General features: G+C 40.5%; 1 protein-coding gene across 4 annotated transcripts in view; it reads left to right on the top strand.

Moving 5' to 3' along the window:
- ARMC2 (armadillo repeat containing 2) overlaps positions 1-18,358 on the top strand; it is a 180,399-nt gene that overhangs the window by 58,634 nt on the left and 103,407 nt on the right. For 3 of the 4 annotated variants that reach the window (XM_030928187.1, XM_030928185.1, XM_030928186.1), the window contains exon 8: positions 7,207-7,430. In XM_030928187.1, coding sequence (XP_030784047.1) covers positions 7,207-7,430 — 224 coding nt within the window. Of the gene's footprint in view, positions 1-5,782; positions 5,886-7,206; positions 7,431-18,358 lie in introns of all 4 variants that reach the window. The other variant, XM_030928188.1, reaches the window with a different exon arrangement.

Genomic DNA, 18,358 nt, shown 5'->3' with positions numbered 1-18,358 from the left:
CCGTAGGCAAATACATTCGAAACGGTTGCTCAAATAACTTGACTGGAGATCAGTAGCAGATGGTGCAGGTTGTGGTTTCTCTTGGATGTTTGATTCTGTCATATGATTTAATAAATAACTAAGTAATTTAGGCCACAGTCATAATAAACCAGGTGCTTTAGGAACCAGTGTGAAACCGAAAAACAGCTGCATGTGGTCACAGGAAGGTACCTCAATGGTCATAGAAGGCTTTCACAAGGTGTGAGACGAAAAGGCCAGACACCAAAAAAAAAAGTCTGTAGAAACCCTGTCTCAAACAAAATGATATCATTGTTTGAGGGGAGCACTTCGTTGTCACAGCCATAAACAGTTGGAACCAAAAGATAAGCCACAATTATTATAGAATGTTCTAAGAGAGCCGCGAAAACAAATGAATGAAGCTTTGTTTTCTTGGTTTCATACAAGTAAAGCTTTGTGCTAACCCCCCATAATTTATAGAATTTAAAATCTTATAGTATACAGTGAAGGTAAGTGTTGCCGTACTTACTATTAGTTAATAAGAATGCCACCTTTTCTTATACTGGTAATGAAGTCTTTCATAAAGCAGAATTTTCTGAGCATATATCTGTGTAATATCAGGGGGAGGCTACATTCTTATTTAGCTGTCAAACTATTAACTCTCTTTTTAAAAATTGTGATATGTGGTGAAGAAAGCAATACTTCTTTGAAATAGTGATTTCACTCCAGGGCTCTGATGGTGCAGCAGCTGCCGAAAGATTGCTTTTGCTGTTTTAATCTGGATCCTAGACATTTTGTTCCATACCAAGCCAAAGAAAGAAAGACAGAGTGAGGAAAAAAAAAAAAGAAAGAAAGAGCAAGAAGGAAAGGAAGGAGGAAGGAAGGAACATGAATTTTTTTAATGCTTTGCAGAGAAAATATTATTTTGGTTATTAATGGTATCATTCAAATTAATTATCTATATATGGCACAAATTTTACTATTTTAGGGCAAAAGGCTAAATGATCTGCCAGGCAGTGAACATGTTTTGAGCTAAACATATGATTAGATAAAGCCCTCTCGGTGACATTGATGGCCTTGCTGAATCAGGAGCAAGATGCTGGGCTAAAACTCCAGAGTGCAGAGCTGGGTGGGTTTGCCTTTTGACTAGCTGCAGAACCAGCAGTTCAGAAAGGACCTTCAAATCCATCAACACCAACTTCCCGTCTACTGCCTGGATCTCCTGTAACATTCCAGACAAGGTCTTGTTTAGCTTAGGCCTTGGTGATGGGGTTCTATGTAAAATTTTAAAAGACTACATCGTAAGAACTGTTGAAGAAGAAAAAATCAGCAAAAACTAAAGCTATATGGGACTAAGAAGTTTTTCACAATTTCTCTCTGCCTATTTATTGGCATATACTGACAAATGAAAGTTTTCCAGACTGTCATCTTAATTTTAATCTTTGTGTCAAAAGCTCTTACAAAATAATATACAAAAATATATAAGCTTAAATGTTACTGTATTAAGTTTTTTTAAAAGAGTACAAACAAATATATACAGTATGAATGTGACTATTTAGGAGGGAAAAAAATCTAGCACCCTTTGTACAGGGTAAAAAAAAAAAAATGCCAGTAGCAAGTGTGATCATACATAGTGGCACTATTATGAGTGATTTTTAAACTTCTCTTACTTTAATTTGCCAAATTTACTTTAAATAGAATAAACTACTATTTTTAACATAAGAAGAAAACTACCCTACCACAAGAACCTACTTTGTGCCAAGACTCTTTTTTGTTTTCTTTCTTAAAGACAAGATCTCGCTCTGTCACCCAGGGCTAGAGTACAGTGGCAAGATCACAGCTCACTGCAGTCTCAAACTTCTGGCTTAACTGATCCTTCTGCCTCAGCCTCCCGAGGAGCTTAGGACCACAGGCATGCACCGCCACACCTGGCTGATTTTTTAAAAGTGTTTTATAGAAATGGGATCTCGCTATGATGCCCAGGCTAGTCTCAGACTCCTGGCCTCAAGCAGTTCTCCCACTTTGGCCTCCCAAAGTGCTGGGATTACAGGTGTGAGTCACACACCTGGCCAGAGACTCTTCTTGACACTAGGAATACAAGTGAATAAACTAGCTCCTGCCTCTGGGGTTGCCACTGTAGCAGGGCAGACAGACAGCAAACACAGCAGATACCAAAGGAGATAATGAGAACTAAGGGAGAAAAATAAAGCAGAGCAAAGGAAAGGGAGAGTAACAGGGAATTTTTAAAATAAGATAATCTATACCCCTTGCATAAATGTAAGATTTTATTATCTTTTTATGTCTTAAAGTCATAATTTTACAGTTAACAATGGAGAAGCCATATAAATTTGCTCTGAGTGTAAATTGACATTACAGCAGGCCTGGAAATTGTGGTTGTCTTTTTTCTTTGTTTTCTTTTTTATTTTTTCTTCTTGTTTTAATGAAAACTGTGATACAAGGGGTTTTTTTTTGTTTTGTTTTCCTTTGCCACTTTTTACTAAAAATGTAAGATTTAGTGAGGGAAAGGAAAGTGAATTTTATTCATTTTTTCCCATGAAGTTGTATTAAGTATGGAACACATCCTACATATTACATTTAGAAAGAGTAATAAATTGTGGTTTTGACCTCAAGGACTCACAATCTAGTAGAAGATAGTCAGCCGATTCAAATATATTCCCAAATATTAGGAATAATATATATTTCCATCAATATAGAAATATTCTTCTGTTTTCTTAAGCCCGCTTATTTTCTGGGGGTTTTAAACAATATTATTTTAAATACGTAATCATTAAACGTTCATTAAGGTTCCCATTTCCTATTTTCCTCCTGGGAACAGAAGGAATCTCCATTCTGCCATGTGTTACAGTTTCTGAAGCTTCCATAACAGTGTTTCCCAGACTTCAGTGTGCACATGCATCCCCTGGGGATCTTGTAAAATGCAGACTCTGAGGCGGTACTGCCGGGTGGGGCCTGAGATTCTGCATTCCTAATGCATGCCCAGGTGATGCTGAGGTCGTTCTATGACCTCTCTGAGGCACGCACTCCTCAAGTGCAAAATGGGAACGACAACACCAAATTTGCAGGGTTGCTCTGGAATAACTTTTGTAAGTGGCCTTGTGCAGGAGGGCATGCAGAAGCTGCACCACAGGCAGTGCTCGCCTCCCGGGACCCCTCCAGCTGGGGGCTGACCATGGCCATCTTGGTGTCTTCTGCAGTGAGCAGCACAGTACCTGGTACACATCAGGTGCCCGGTAAATATTTGTGGATCAAACACAGAACAAATACTTAACAAATTTGCCTGACAGATTCTATTATATTTTTTTAAGTAACTGAAAACTCATTAGTAAATATTATTAAAAATAACTTTAGGCTGGGCGTGGTGGCTCATGCCTGTAATCCTAGCACTTGGAAGGCCAAGGTGGGTGGATCACTTGAGGTCAGGAGTTTGAGACCAGCCTGGCCCACGTGGCAAAACCCCATCTTTACTAAAAATACAAAAATTAGCCGGGCATGGTGGCACGTACCTGTAATCCCAGCCACTTGGGAGGCTGGGGCAGGAGAATCACTTGAGCCCGGGAACTGGAGGTTGCAGTGAGCCAAGATCATGCCATTGCACACTAAGCTGGGGGAGAAGAGCGAAACTCTGTCTCAAAAAATAAATAACATAACTTTAAAGATAGTTTTTAATAATAAACTAATCACCTATATGCCATCCTTTTCACACACAAATAATTTTTTGTTCAGATGACTTTATTCCTACAAACACATTTTTACACCTTTTCAATGAGGGCACTTAGTATTTCCATCTAACAGTAGGTTATAAATGCTTCCGTTTTTAAACATAGTGTTCACAGTTATGCTTTTTTGTGACTGCTTAATATGAATAGTATTGATGTCCCATAGTTTATTAAACTATTCCCTAATATTGGATATTTAGGGTGTTTTTTATTTTTATTTTTTACTACTTTAAATACACAGCTAATTTAGACCATTTGATTCAGTCAATCATCCTATACTTTGCTTTTTTTTTTAAAAAAACAAACAAACTATATTTCCTTATCACCCTGTGTTTAGTTTACTTGATCTTTTTGTATGATTTAGAAGACAATTTTCTTTTCTTTTTTCTTTTTTCTTTTTTTTTTTTTTGAGACAGAGTCTCGCTCTGTCGCCCAGGCTGGAGTGCAGTGGCCGGATCTCAGCTCACTGCAAGCTCCGCCTCCCGGGTTTAAGCCATTCTCCTGCCTCAGCCTCCCGAGTAGCTGGGACTACAGGCGCCTGCCACCTCGCCCAGCTAGTTTTTTGTATTTTTTAGTAGAGACGAGGTTTCACCGTGTTAGCCAGGAGGGTCTCGATCTCCTGACCTCGTGATCCGCCCGTCTTGGCCTCCCAAAGTGCTGGGATTACAGGCTTGAGCCACCGCGCCCGGCCTCTTTTTTTTTTTGAGATGGATTCTCGCTCTGTCACCCAGGCTGGTATGCAGTGGTGCGATCTCGGCTCACTGCAACCTCCGCCTCCCGGTTTCAAGTGATTCTCCTACCTCAGCCTCCTGAGTAGCTGGGATTACAGGCGCGTGCTACCACACCAGGCTAATTTTTGTATTTTTAGTAGAGATGGGGTTTCACCATGTTGGTCAGGCTGGTCTCGAACTCCTGACCTCGTGATCCACTTGCCTCAGCCTCCCAAAGTGCCAGAATTACAGACGTGAACCACTGCATCCAGCCTAGAAGGTAATTTTCAACTTTAGATGTTACTTGTGATTATCTCAAAGCATTCCAGAAATAGACCTTAAAAAGAAATATATGTGTATTATCAAATTAAACAGTATTAAGTTTTCTTTTATACAAATGATAAAACCAAAAGTTTCCCCCTTTCTTTTCTTTCCTTCGTCTCTACTATGTATTCTTTTCTAAATTAATGTGAAATTTTGGTATTCATCTTTCTCTACCTTTGTGTTTTAATGCAATTACTCTAATTAAATGTATTAGCAGTGTACTGCACCCCTTTCTTCCTCATATACTCCTTTAAAAGTAACTAATAATCACACATATAAATATGAGACTTGGCTGGGCGTGTTAGCTCACACTTGTAATCTCAACACTGGGAGGCTGAGGTGAGAGGATTGTTTGAGCCTGCTAGTTTGAGACCAGCCTGGGCAACATCTCTACCAAAAAAAGTTGAAAAAATTAGCCAGGCATGGTGGCACATGCCTATAGTCCCAGCTGCTTTGGTGGCAGAGGCAAGAGGATTGATTGAGCCCACGAGTTCAAGGCTGCAGTGAGCTGTGATGGCGGCATCACAGCACTCCAGCCTGGGTGAAAGAGTGAGACTCTGTCTCTGAAAAAAAAAGAGAGAGAGAGAGACTTTATGAAGTAAGAAATAAATAAGGAGAACAGATTGGAGGTTCCTCAAGAAACTAAAAATAGAGCTGCTGTATGATCTGGCAACCCCACTGCTAGGTATATACTCAGAAGAAAAGAAATCAATATATCGAAGAGATATTTGCACTCCTATGTTTATTCCACACTGTTTACAATCGCCAAGATCTGTCATTAAAATGTTTATTCTAAAGATCATTTATATTGTATTTACTATAATTGAGTTAATTAGATACCACAGTTAGCAAATATGTGGTCTAAATTTTTCAAAGTTGATTTCTTTAGAACTTTTCTTCATGCTTAAAAATACTCTTGCTGCACTTTAAAAATAGATGTTTGTGGTTTATTTTTTAAAAATACAGCATGTCCTTATTTCCTTCTGCAATAGAGATGTGTTTCTTTCTCTGCAGCTTAAAGTGAGTAGAAAGAATCTTCTTAATGTCTGCAAACTTATATTTAAAATTAGCAGGAATGAGAAGAATGATTCTTTGATTCAAAATGACAGCATTCTGGGTGAGTGTCACTCAGTGCTACTATTGAGCAAATGTACTTGAGTAAAAATTAGATGTCTGGAGAGAAGATGTATAATCAATGATAGCAGGAATATTTTGTTTTCTAGAAACGTGCCGAAGTTTTGCGATGCTCATTTTTACTTTGTCCTTGCCTGTTTTCCACATTCAGTTGAATGCATCCTGTGGTAGTTTGCTCTTTTCTTTCAACACTTATAGTAACATTGTGTGACTTACAAAGTGTTCCCCATTTAAGCATTCATTTCCTGGACTTGGATTTAATATATAGAAAAATGCATGTAATAGTATTTGACATAATTGAAAATTTTAGTCTTTAATATACTAGGAATGACTGAAAGTTGAAAGATATCTATCACTGTTATAGAAACCTGACATCACAATGTTTCACATTTATAGGTAAGGAAGTTTTATTACACCTTATCTAGCTCATGCCTAATTTTTTTGTTGTACTTCTTAAAAATTAAGATACCTAGTTACCTAAATGGAAATGTTTTTATGAATTAATATTGCTGATACGAGAAGAGAAGATACAAAGTATCTCCCATGCAGCAACATGGAAAATATTTTGAGTTCTCTTTTTGCAACATAGGATAAATTATCTTTTCATCTTTCTTTGCCCCTGGCAGACAGGGACAAAACCAGTACTGAAAGAAATGTCTAATGTTGAATCAACTAATTAAGAATTGTAGACTGAAAACAATCATCTCAAATTATTACATGGGCATTAGTATAATTAAATGTGAGATATGCATTATTAACCTTATTGGATTTGCCTGGAAAACCAAGTAGTGGTATGTTACTGAACAAATGTGTTCTTCAGTTGTCTTGGGAAAAGGATAGGTGTTGTATTCAAGTTATCCTTTTCTAGGGTGACTGTGATTTTTTTAAGCTCCTGTCATGGATTTCCCACTAATAATACAGCAACAAATATATTCTTAAAGACTTATTGAAATTTAACTCTTAAATTTGTTAAATTATTAGTATTCTATGACTCAAAATTTTTGTAACAAAAAATAAAGGCCAATAAATAATTAGTAAGAGGCAAGGAATGACATTAATTAAAATAATACTTTATCTTATTTATTAATAATCCCATCCTTTTGCTGAAATTACTATTACAGAGATTTGTCTTAGCTAAAAGTAAGCTTTTCTCTTTATACGACATAACTCTTAACAAGCACTTGAATGTAGATTTTGGTAAACATATTTTACAAAGTGTATTTTATGTTCACACACAGCTTATTTAATATATTTATCTCCTGCTGTTATACTCAGACATTTATAATAATTCATCTCTTTGACAGAATCATTGTTGGAGGTACTAAGAAGTGAAGACCTGCAAACTAACATGGAAGCTTTTTTATACTGTATGGGGTCTATAAAGTTCATTTCTGGAAATCCAGGATTTCTTAATGAAATGATCAGCAAAGATGCTGTGGAAATACTGATAAATTTGATAAACCAAATAAATGAGAACACCGAGAAATGTGGTACATGTTTGCCTAATTCGGGCCACTTGCTAGTCCAGGTAAGTATTTTACTTGAAAAGATTAGACGTGTAAAATTAGTTTTCACATTGCCTAATGCCAGTTTTAAAAGAATGGCATGCAAGAGGCCCCTATAGCCAGGTGTGGGTGCCCGGCCTCCAAGGGCAGCAGCCACAGCCCACTTCCACCCTTCGAGGACCGGGTGCCTGTTGTCCTGGACGGGCTATTCCTTGGCTACCAGAGCAGCTCTCTACACAGCATGCACTTTCACTGCCCTGCAGAGAAAGCAGGCCTGGAAGAAGGGAAAAGCTGTACCCTCTGCAAAACAATTGCATGTTAGAGTCAAATTTTAGCAGGCTGTTTAGTGTTGAAGATGGGCCTGGCCTGGAGATGATTTATGATGATTGGTAGCTAATGTCATTACTCTTGTATCTTCAGTAAGAAACAGAAGGTAATGGGATTGAGTGGACAGTCATTGAGGTGGGTATGTAGATACCAGGCAGCCCTGAGACTGTAGGAATGCAGGGAACAAAACTGGATGCACTGAATATGAACAGAGCAGGTAGACCAGTTTTGTTATGTGTTAGGGTTTTATTGCTTACGTTGTAGCAGATTAAATTTCATAGTTAAATTATTTTCACTGGAGCTGCTCTGGCTTGGATACTCTTTTTTAGATGAGATTTTATCTTTAATAGCATTTGTATGTCAAATAATAGCATCTTTGATGTAATAATTCATAGGATTTGAAATGTGCTTGTCAATTAATGAGGATTGAGCACTCAGAGCACTCTAAGCTATTAGGAAACTGTTAAAAATTACATTTAGGCCCTGTCTTCAAGATGCTTAAAGTATTTGGATGATTATTAATTTTGGACTTTGTGGTCTGTCTCCATTTTGAAGAAGATTGTGAAAACCTCTTTGAGTCATAAATGTGCACAATTTTTCTGTATGCCCTGTTTTGGCTAGGAAGACTTCAGAAACATTTTCCATGCTCCCAGTGTTATTGAATCATTCAATTTTTTTCCCTCAATGAAAATAGTAATTTCTGATTATAGAATAATTATATTTCCTGTTAAAATGCTGAAAAGTATAAGAAAGAATATAAAAATCACCTGCAATGCTTTCACCCTGAGATAACACCTCCAGCATTTTGGTGGTCATTTATATACATGAACATAATTTAATAGAATTCTCACTTTTTTTTTGTTGTTGTTGTTTGAGACAGAGTTTTGCTCTTGTTGCCCAGGCTGGAGTGCAATGGCATGATCTCGGCTCACCGCAACCTCCACCTGCCAGGTTCAAGTGAATCTCCTGCCTCAGCCTCCCTAGTAGCTGGGATTACAGGCATGTGCCACCATGCCTGGCTAATTTTGTTTTTTTAGTAGAGACAGGGTTTCTCCATGTTGGTCAGGCTGGTCTCGAACTCCTGACCTCAGGTGATCTGCCCGCCTTGGCCTCCCAAAGTGCTGGGATTACAGGCATGAGCCACCATGCCCGGCGAATTCTCACTTTTTAAATAACCTGTTACTTTTAATAGTCACTTTTTTTTGTTTTCTGTCATTCTCTTCCCTCCTTGTTTCTCCTTAACATTGTTCACACTGATGTGTTCAGCACCTTTTAATACACACACAGGATTTAATAAATGGAATATTCTATGCCCTTCTCTCTCCTCATTTAACAATACGTAGTAAAAATCCCTTGAGTAAAAAACCCTAAAAACTTATTTAATTTTTCTTAACAATCGCATAATATTCTGTGATTAGGATATATCTCAGATTCTCAACCATTCCCATATTGAGATATTCACTCTGTTTTAAATTTTTATGTAACAGCTTATGCGATTCTTGTCTAGTTAATCTCTTTCCAACCCCATCTTATACACATATAAATGTTTGCTGTTTGCATCAACTATGTCACGGTGTGTGTGTGTGTGTGTGTGTGTGTGTGCGCGCGTGCGCATGTGTGCACAGTTGAGTGTTACTGTGACCAAAAATATATCAAATCAAGAAAGGGGACCTCTGGTGTGCACATACAATATATTGCTGCCTGTGTTACTCTTTTATTTCCGTTTTCCCTGGATTCAGCATCCTCAGGTGCAACCTGATTCAACAGGTCAGATCCCCCCTCCTTTCCTGACATTTGTGTCCCCTACCTCTAGGGGGCACTGTAGAAGTTCCTCCTCACTGCCCACCACCACTTGCCACCACCTGATGGCAGTGGGCTCTGTCATTGTCTCCAAAGCCTTCCTTGAAACCAGCCTAAGGCCTGGCGTGTGTGGCCCATACCCCTGTCTAGCAGGAGAAAATGGAGCCCATGATGGCATCCACCTGAACTTACTCCAGCTGTGGTCACCAAATGCCATTTGTATCAACTGTATCACTGTGTGTTTACAGATTTGGGGAGGAAGGAGACATTGTTTTAGTCTTCATCATTTGCAGAATTCCCTGAATGGGACACTTCCTCACATTTAGTGAAAACAAAAACTGTTTTGTATCATACAAATGATAAAATGTAAACAAGACTTCACTCCAAGAGCAGATGAAAGTCTCTGCTTTTTTTTTTTTTGAGATGGAGTCTTGCTCTGTGCCCAGGCTGGAGTGCAATGGCGCAGTCTCGGCTCACTGCAAGCTCCACCTTCCGGGTTTCACACCATTCTCCTGCCTCAGCCCCCGAGTAGCCGGGACTACAGGCGCCCACCACCACACCTGGCTAATTTTTTGTATTTTTAGTAGAGATGGGGTTTCACTGTGTTAGCCAGGATGGTCTCGATCTCTTGACCTCGTGATCTGCCCACCTCGGCCTCCTGAAGTGCTGGGATTACAGGCGTGAACCACTGCGCCTGGCCGAAAGCCTCTGCCTTTGTGAATGTGTAACACTGACTGACTTTTCACCAGCCGGTTCATGTGCAAATTCAGCCAGACAGATCTGGCCACAAGCAGAAGTGTCTGTTTACACCAGCTTTGAGAACCTGGTAACTCCAGCTCAGGAGGCTTTATTTTTTTATTTTTTATTTATTTTTGAGACAAAAAGCCTGTTACCCAGGCTGGAATGCAATGGTGTGACCTCGGCTCACTGCAACCTCCACCTCCCAGGTTCAAGCGGTCCTCCTGCCTCAGCCTCCTGAATAGCTGAGATTACAGGCGCCCACCACCACACCCGGCTAATTTATTTTTATTTTTATTTTTAGTAGAGACAGGGTTTCGCCATGCTGGCCAGGCTAGTCTCAAATTCCTGACCTCAGGTGATCTACCCACCTTGGCCTCCCAAAGTGCTGGGATTATAGGTATGAGTTACTGTGCCTGGCCAGGAGGCATTTTTAAAAGCGGCTTTTTTCAATTGAAAAGATAAATAAATTACTTATGGCTGTAATAAGAATAAAATAATGTCTGCCAGCCAGAGAGAACATGACGAGGGCAAAAAAGATACAAGGAGGCCACATCTAGTGGCGTGACTGCTTTTCTTCTACAACTTTCAACCCCAAGAACCACAGTAGCTTTGGAACACTTTCTGGGGACCTCATATTACAAAACTTCGCTTGCTTTAACATCTGGCACAGCATTAGAGTCATCTTGTTTTCCAAAAGCAGTTCCATTGGACGCATGGAAAGAGTGGAAAACATCTTCCAAAGCTCGACGTTGAAGATTGTGCAGGATTTGGGAAACTAGAATAAAGGGAAAAGGATGTTGAACACTCAAGTGGGAAATAAATAAGGTGTGTTTGGGAGGTACTGAAGAGGTAGGGCTGTCTAGAGTAGAGATTCTGTGTGGGCATCTTGAAAGGTGAGATTCAGAAGGTACAGCCATGAGTCTTGAATACCAGCTGCCAAGAGTGGGCTTGGGGCAACAAGGAGCAGTTGGAGGTGAGTGCATGGGGGGACGAGATGAGATCAGAGTGGCAGAAAGATGAATGTGCACAAAATGTGAAACTGATAAAGATCCAATAGCTGAAAAGTGATGGGAGGAGAACATATCCGCGGTACATGACAGATTGGAGGGCTAAGATCTCAAGCACAGCAGCCCTAGTTAACAGGCATTGCTACAGTTAGATTTTAGACTGATTAGAATGTAGATAAAGGAATGGGTATGAAGGAAAAGCTCCTTCAAAGCACGTGGGCTAATGTTGCTTAGAGGGAAAAAAAAAACAGTGTTGAACTTTGGAAGGTCTTCTTGTTGTTTCTTACATATATGTATGTATCTGTATGGCTGTATGCATTAATATATGTTTATCACTTGGTGGCTGAAATCAAGAGACACTCATTGCACAAGTTTTGTGCTGTGGCTGCTCTGTGCCAGGCATGTTCTGGGTGGTAAGACAGGAGAACTGCCAGTAGGCACCTACTTTTTGATGATCCCTGTATCCAGATAATAGTATTCCAATGCTTCTTCTTCTGCAAAATTATGGTACTTCCACATGGCCAACATTGCATTCAGTTCTGCATGTCAGACGTGTAATAGCATTTTGAGAAGGACAAGATACTCAGAGAAACTGGGTGCTGCCACCTGTGCATCAAGTCAAAGTGTGAATAGTCCCAGGCTGGCAGAACTGGAGATGTGAGTTTGTCTGTAAAGTCATAAGAGTAAAGCAGGTTAAACTGTGCATGTTCACTGAACTCCAGAACCCTAGAATTTAGGGGGAGCTCCCTGGAACTTGGAAAAAGAGAAATATAGGCCAACTAACAGGCAGGGCCCCTAAATGCCAGTAGTAAATTGCACCACCAAGAAGGTGGCACAGATGGAAAGAGGAGCTTGTCAGTGTTGCTCTAGAATGGATTATCATGAGGTGTTAAGGTTCATCTCTGGCCTTTGAAAAGCAGCAGTTGAGCAGGCATGACACAGGAGCTGAAGGAAACTCCTGGAGTCACTTCCATCTGAAAGTCTATTTTGGTCTCCCTTGTGCCCTTTCCTGGAGAACAGAGAAGAGTCTTCTGTCTATGTCACAATCACAACCAAGCCCAAATTCTCCCAGTGTCTCCTTTGTCCTCTGTGTCTTGAGAACATCATGTACAAAGCTGCTTTGCTGTAATTGAAGGAAATCTCAATGTACTTATGTTAACAGCTAGGTAATTTATAGGTGGACAGTGTAACTATTAAAGCTCAGATTGACTTGAACTTTCATGCCTGTTTTTTGGATTCACTTGTACTTCCTATCTGTTTTTTCTTTCCAGCCTGACCCACTTGATTTTGAATTCAATTCTTAGAGAAATGTATTCTTTCCCTGCTTTAGATATACTATTTTTGAAGTTAAAACTGTTCTGCAGCACCCCAGGTAACATGGTTTGCTTTTCCTCCCCGCAGCCCCCACCCCTACTTCTCTGGCCCCTAAGCCTGCAGACACCTCCCTAGCAGCTCCCACAAATCCAGATCCTCTCCCCCTTGCTCAGTACCATACCACTGTCATGTTCTTCCTTTTTCTAAATGGAAGTCTCTCAGGAAGGTCGGTCCTCCCACCTCATCAGTCCTTTCCTTCCTTCACTCGTTTTCCTTCCTTCACTTCAGTCGTTTCCTTCCTTCACTTCCTTCCTTTTGTTTTTAGGGTTTAGGGTATAGGAAAGTGTATTGAACAAAGAGAGCTGACTCAGAAAATTTGAGCCTGGATAGTTCAGAAAATGATAAATGATAGTATCATGAATAGAAATTAGAGAGTTATAGACAGGAATGGATTTGGTGAGAGGAGGAAAGAAAATTATGGGAAGAAAATTATGTAATTAGCTTTATTTTTATTTTTTAATTTGTAATTTTTTTTTTTTTTTTTTTTTTTTTTTTTGAGATAGAGTCTCACTCTGTCGCCCAGGCTGGAGTGCAGTGGCGCAATCTTGGCCCACTGCAACCTGTGCCTCTCGAGTTCAAGTGATTCTCCTGTCTCTGCCTCCAGAGTAGCTAAGATTACAGGCACGTGCCACCATACCCGATTACACTTTGTATTTTTAGTACAAAACTAAAATTGTTTAGTAGGTCTCTAATAGAAACAGGGTTTCACCATGTTGGCCAGACTGGTCTCGAACTCCTGACCTCAAGTGATTCACCCGCCTCAGCCTCCCAAAGTGCTGGGATTATAGGTGTGAGCTACTGCTCCTGGCTGAAATTAGCTTTAATATAAAACTTTCAGATGCCAGCAGAATAGCCATGCAGGCCTGTCGAGTAGGAAGTAGGAGGTATGAGCTGAGGCTTAGAAGAGAAGGTAAAACCAAAAATACAGATTTAGGGTCATCTACGTGGAGGTGATGGTTGAAGGCAGAAAAGACAATGAAATTACCCAAGGAGAGAGTAGAGAAAGAGCAGAGGGACTGATGACACATTGTGTGAAATGGCCTCATTTGTGGAATGGAAAGAGAAAAGGAAGTGACCAGGAAATGAAGAGCAATGTACAAGAGTAGAGATTTTCTCAGAAAGGATGGGTCAGTTTTGGCAAATGCTGCAGAGAGCATGTAGGGGAAGAGGAATCCCGCCACTTTGTTTGGAGCAGTGTGAATAGGCGAGTGAGGGCTGTGAGGGGGCCATCTCCTAGGGCAACAGTGTGCTCTCTTGCTTTCTCTCAATCTTACATAATTCTTTATCTCTGTATTTTTAAATTAAAAGGTGTTTTGATATACTTGATTTTTTTTTTTTTTTTTAATTTCTGAACCCTAGAGTGAGCTCTCCACTTTGGCTGAGCTGGGCTGTATCCTGTATTCAGTGTTTGCCATCAGGAACCCTGATGGTTCATTCAACCCTGGACTGTGTTGGGGCAGGCCCAGTGCCGCCGCCCCGCATGGTCCAGTGAGGAGAGCACCGCACTGGAGCCCCCAGCCTGAGCTGGCCGCTCAGCTGGGACACTGAGCCCGGCTTACCCTCTGAGCCTCACTTTCCTGTCTCTAAAGTGCTGACTATGCCTGCCTTAAAGGGCAGCTGGGAAATGAAATGAGATGATCCAGTAAAGCACCCTTAACAGGGCAAGGCACATAGTAGGCACTCACCAGAAAGCCATTCAATAAAATAAGATCAGAATTACCCAAACCTGAAGCTTCAAAGAGCAATTCCTTCTGATAGGATAAAAACGTAATCACAAGAAATTAAGAAGACAGAGTCCAGGATGGATTTCAAATCTTTAATCTTTTTGTTGTTTGGGCTTTGATAAGCAATGTGGAGAAGAGCGCCAAAGAGAAACTAAACTTGGACGAGGGTGTTAGAGTAATGTATGAGATTCTGGGTAAATGATGGACCCCAATTCTCAGAGCCTGCTATTCTCTGCTTCAAGATTTGGGGGATTTAAGAGAGGCCTTCAACTGAAGTCTGGGGATTTGACCAAGCAGTGACTTAAGTTATTATTAGTAATTAAGGACTGTATCAAGGTGGCTGGGGTCTTTTAAATCTTGCTTTAGTTATGTTCAATAGTTTTAAATGTAGAGATTAATGCATTTGTATTTAGGTGTTTAGATAATTATAAGTATGCGTACTTATGCTGGAAATTATGTTAATTCTTTCTCTTGCACAACCCCGCCTGTTGGAAGCCTGCCTCTTCAGACTGTGGAATCAGAAGCAAGGTAGCAGTGTCTACCAGTAGAACTTTGCTCTGATTATTGGAGGAAGTAAACTGCATACCTATAAAATGGCAGCAAATGGCCCTATGATTTATTTCCTAAGTTCTTACAGACAATATTTTTGCAGATTTGATAATTTAAATCAAATTTAAAGCATTTATTTTGAAGGTTTTGCTTGAATAGCAAGCAGCAGATGAGGTTTTTAATTTTCTTATTGTTTTAATTAAGGTATAATCTACATCCAGTGACATGCTTAGATCTTATATGTTTGATGAGTTTGACAAAAGTAGAAAGCCACAGAGCCCCTACCCTTATCAAGATACAGAAGGTTTCTGTCACCTCAGAAATTTCCTCCCACCTCTTCTCATTAATCCTCATTCTTCTACCCTCCTCCCAGAGGGAACCATTTTTCTGATCTCTTTCACCATAGATAAGCTCTGCCTGTTCTAAAACTTTATATAAATGGAATATACAGCATGTACCCTTTTGTGTCTGGTACCTTTTTAAACTTTTATTTTGAACTAAGTATAAATTCACAAGATTTTGCAAAAATAGTACCGAGAGGTCCTGTGTACCCATCACCCGGCTCCTCCCAGTGGTGATATCTTACATAACTATTGTACATTATCAAACCCAGGAAATTGATATGGATATGCCATAGTTACCTAGAGTACTATATCTGGCTTATTGTGCTTGGCATATTGTTTTTGAGATTCGATGGAGCATTTTTAGGGGTTAGTCTTTGGTATTGATCACTATACTGGCTAATTTTTATTTTGTTTTTGTTTTTAGAGACGGAGTCTTGCTCGGTCGCCCAGGCTGGAGTGCAGTGGCGCGATCTCGGCTCACTGCAACCTCCCCCTCCCAGGTTCAAGCAGTTCTGCCTCAGCCTCCTGAGTAGATGGGATTACAGGCGCATGCCGCCACTTTTTTAATGATGTATTTGTTAATAAGAAGGGGACAGCTATTTTCTACTTATGGGGTTTCCTTCCTATAAAAGAACTGCCAGCAGCATAACTAACCACTCACGTGCCCAGTTGCCACGAGAGAGTAGGCATTCGGGGCCCAGGTTCTTCCTCTTCCCTTCTCTTCCCTTTCCTAGGAAGGAGCTATCTACAGGCAATTCATGTTCTCTGATTTTCCAGGGACAGCAGATCTGAAGATCTGAGAAGACTCAGAGACCTAAACATGTAATGCCTTGGGTTTTTTACTTGGAAATAAGAGACTAAGGAGGATGGGGATGGGGAGAAAGTTATCACCATGGTTGGAGGATGTGGCTTATAACTGAGGCAGGCATGCTTTCTAATCCTGAGCCCTAGAATTAGATTTACTCACCCAGTCACAGACCTCATCTGTCCCTGGAGGAGCAGAACACCTGTGTTCTGATGGCAGCTCACTTCTAAAAGAAGAAGGGAAAAGAGGGAACAGGTAGGGGCTGGACTGGGAGTGTCCGATTCCTCTCCCAAGCTCACCAATCAGGAAGTGAGGGTAGTGGATGGCCAGGAGTGTTATGCTAAAAGACAGATCAAGGGTGGAAAATGAGGCTCCTACTGTGTCTGAGGAGAGCCATTTGCTCTCCATTAGTGCTCTGCCTGCTCAGCCTCCTTTCTTCACTGTAGTTGTGGCAGTAAGGAAATGTCACTAACTTTAGCATTTAATTGTGAATAGTGGTTTCATCGCTTGGTAGGCCTTAACACACTATCTTTTTCAGACTCCTTTTTCTTGTTTTGCTGCATTGTCATTCTAAATTGTTTGTATGATATTCAAAATTTCTCCTGTATTGATACATACATAGCCACAGCTGGAAGAATCAGATACCTACTCATTTTAGTGAGGTAACTGACATAGAGGCAGTAAATGAAGAAACAACAGTAAACAGAGCCAAAGGGTTTAAGGAGGACAGAAGCATTTCCTGCTAAGTCGGACACCCATGTTAGGGATGTGCCAAGTAGGCCTGTGTAGCCAGGCACTGAGTGTTATCAAGGATTCTTAATTAATATTACCTTCATATGCATATATCTTAATGAATTCCAATAAAGCTTAGAAATGCTTGTTACCATTGATTTCACATGTCTAGCAGCATCTTGTCATTGGTTTCTTTTGTCTCAGCCAGAACTGTACAAATCATATATGAGACAATATGAAACTTCTTGGGTTACCACACAGGCTCTGGTTTTGGCATATATGTGGCCTCAATTGGGCACAAATTCAAAGAAATGATGTGCTTTTATTAATAGAGGGAGATGGTTTAGCTGAGGTTGGAAAATAGTAGCTTTTGTCATAAATCATTTCACACTGTTTGTGGTCTCTGGCGGCTGCGTTTATTCTTTTACATCATCAGTGGGAAGTCAACCATTTTGCAGTTGGCAGTTAAGTTGAGACAAAGCTCGAGGGATTTCAGTTGTGGATATTCCAGATGATTGCAAAATGTTTTTAGAGACCAGTGCCAAATAGAGTAGGGAGGCAATAGACCAAGAAACGGAGGCCAGGGCACTAGCCTACCTGGGAGCTGATAGACTTCTGAGCTTCAGTGAGTCACAAGCTCCTCTGATCTGGGGCAGCTCTGATGGCAGGTTGCCTTCTAGAGCAGAATCTGGTGAGTTCCTTGAGGATGGAGTACTCTGATGGAGGAAGGGCACAGAGGGGAAAGAGAAGGCCATCCACTCTGGACATGATCAGTGTGTGGAGGTTGCCCCACCTTGCACCCATCCACTGCAGTGGAGAACGCAGGAATGAGACCACAGCTGCTGGGCCTGTGTTGTGTCCTCAAGTCCAGTGATCCAAGTTAGGAGACCCACGCTTCCGCTTTTTTTTTTTTTTTTTTCTTGAGACAGTCTGACTGTGTCACTCAGATTGGAGTACAGTGGTGCGATCAAAGGCATGGCTCACTGCAGCCTCAGCCTCTGGGGTTCAGGTGATTCTCCTGCCTCAGCCATGAGAGTCGCTGGGATTACAGACCTGAGCCACTGGGCCCAGCCCCATATTTTAAGACAAAGATTTCTTGTGTTTGCTAAGGTTTCTCAACTAATTAATAGTTGAAAACACAATTTGAAATTGATAATTAAGTACCTATAGTCAACTTGAAAAAAACAGAAGCTAAAGCTTTTGAGTTCTCATTTTACTGTATTAAAATGTAGTTGTGCATTTATGAATGATCTAATTTCTTCTTAGTACATTTTTTCTCTTTAAAATGGGTCTCCCAATACTGACCACACAATGAAAACGTTGAGGCTTACATAATTCAGTGTGAGCTGGGTAGCTTTGCCAACTCTCCGGGTGTTTTACCTGACTGAGGGTGGTACCTCAGTTATGATCAAAGAATTGGGAACGTGGAAAGAAGCTGCCTCAGAAAAGTGAGCACCAGAAAGTTGTCGAGTGTAGCTCAGTCATTTTTCAGCAGTAGATTAGTAACCAGAAGCAAAATGGAGTGTTTCTTCCTGGGTATTTGCCAAA

Source organism: Rhinopithecus roxellana, chromosome 4 (genome assembly GCF_007565055.1).
Source record: "Rhinopithecus roxellana isolate Shanxi Qingling chromosome 4, ASM756505v1, whole genome shotgun sequence".
In the NCBI taxonomy this organism is placed as follows: Eukaryota; Metazoa; Chordata; class Mammalia; order Primates; family Cercopithecidae; genus Rhinopithecus; species Rhinopithecus roxellana.
Note: the sequence above shows the minus strand (reverse complement) of the source record. Positions and strands in the feature narration are given on the sequence as shown.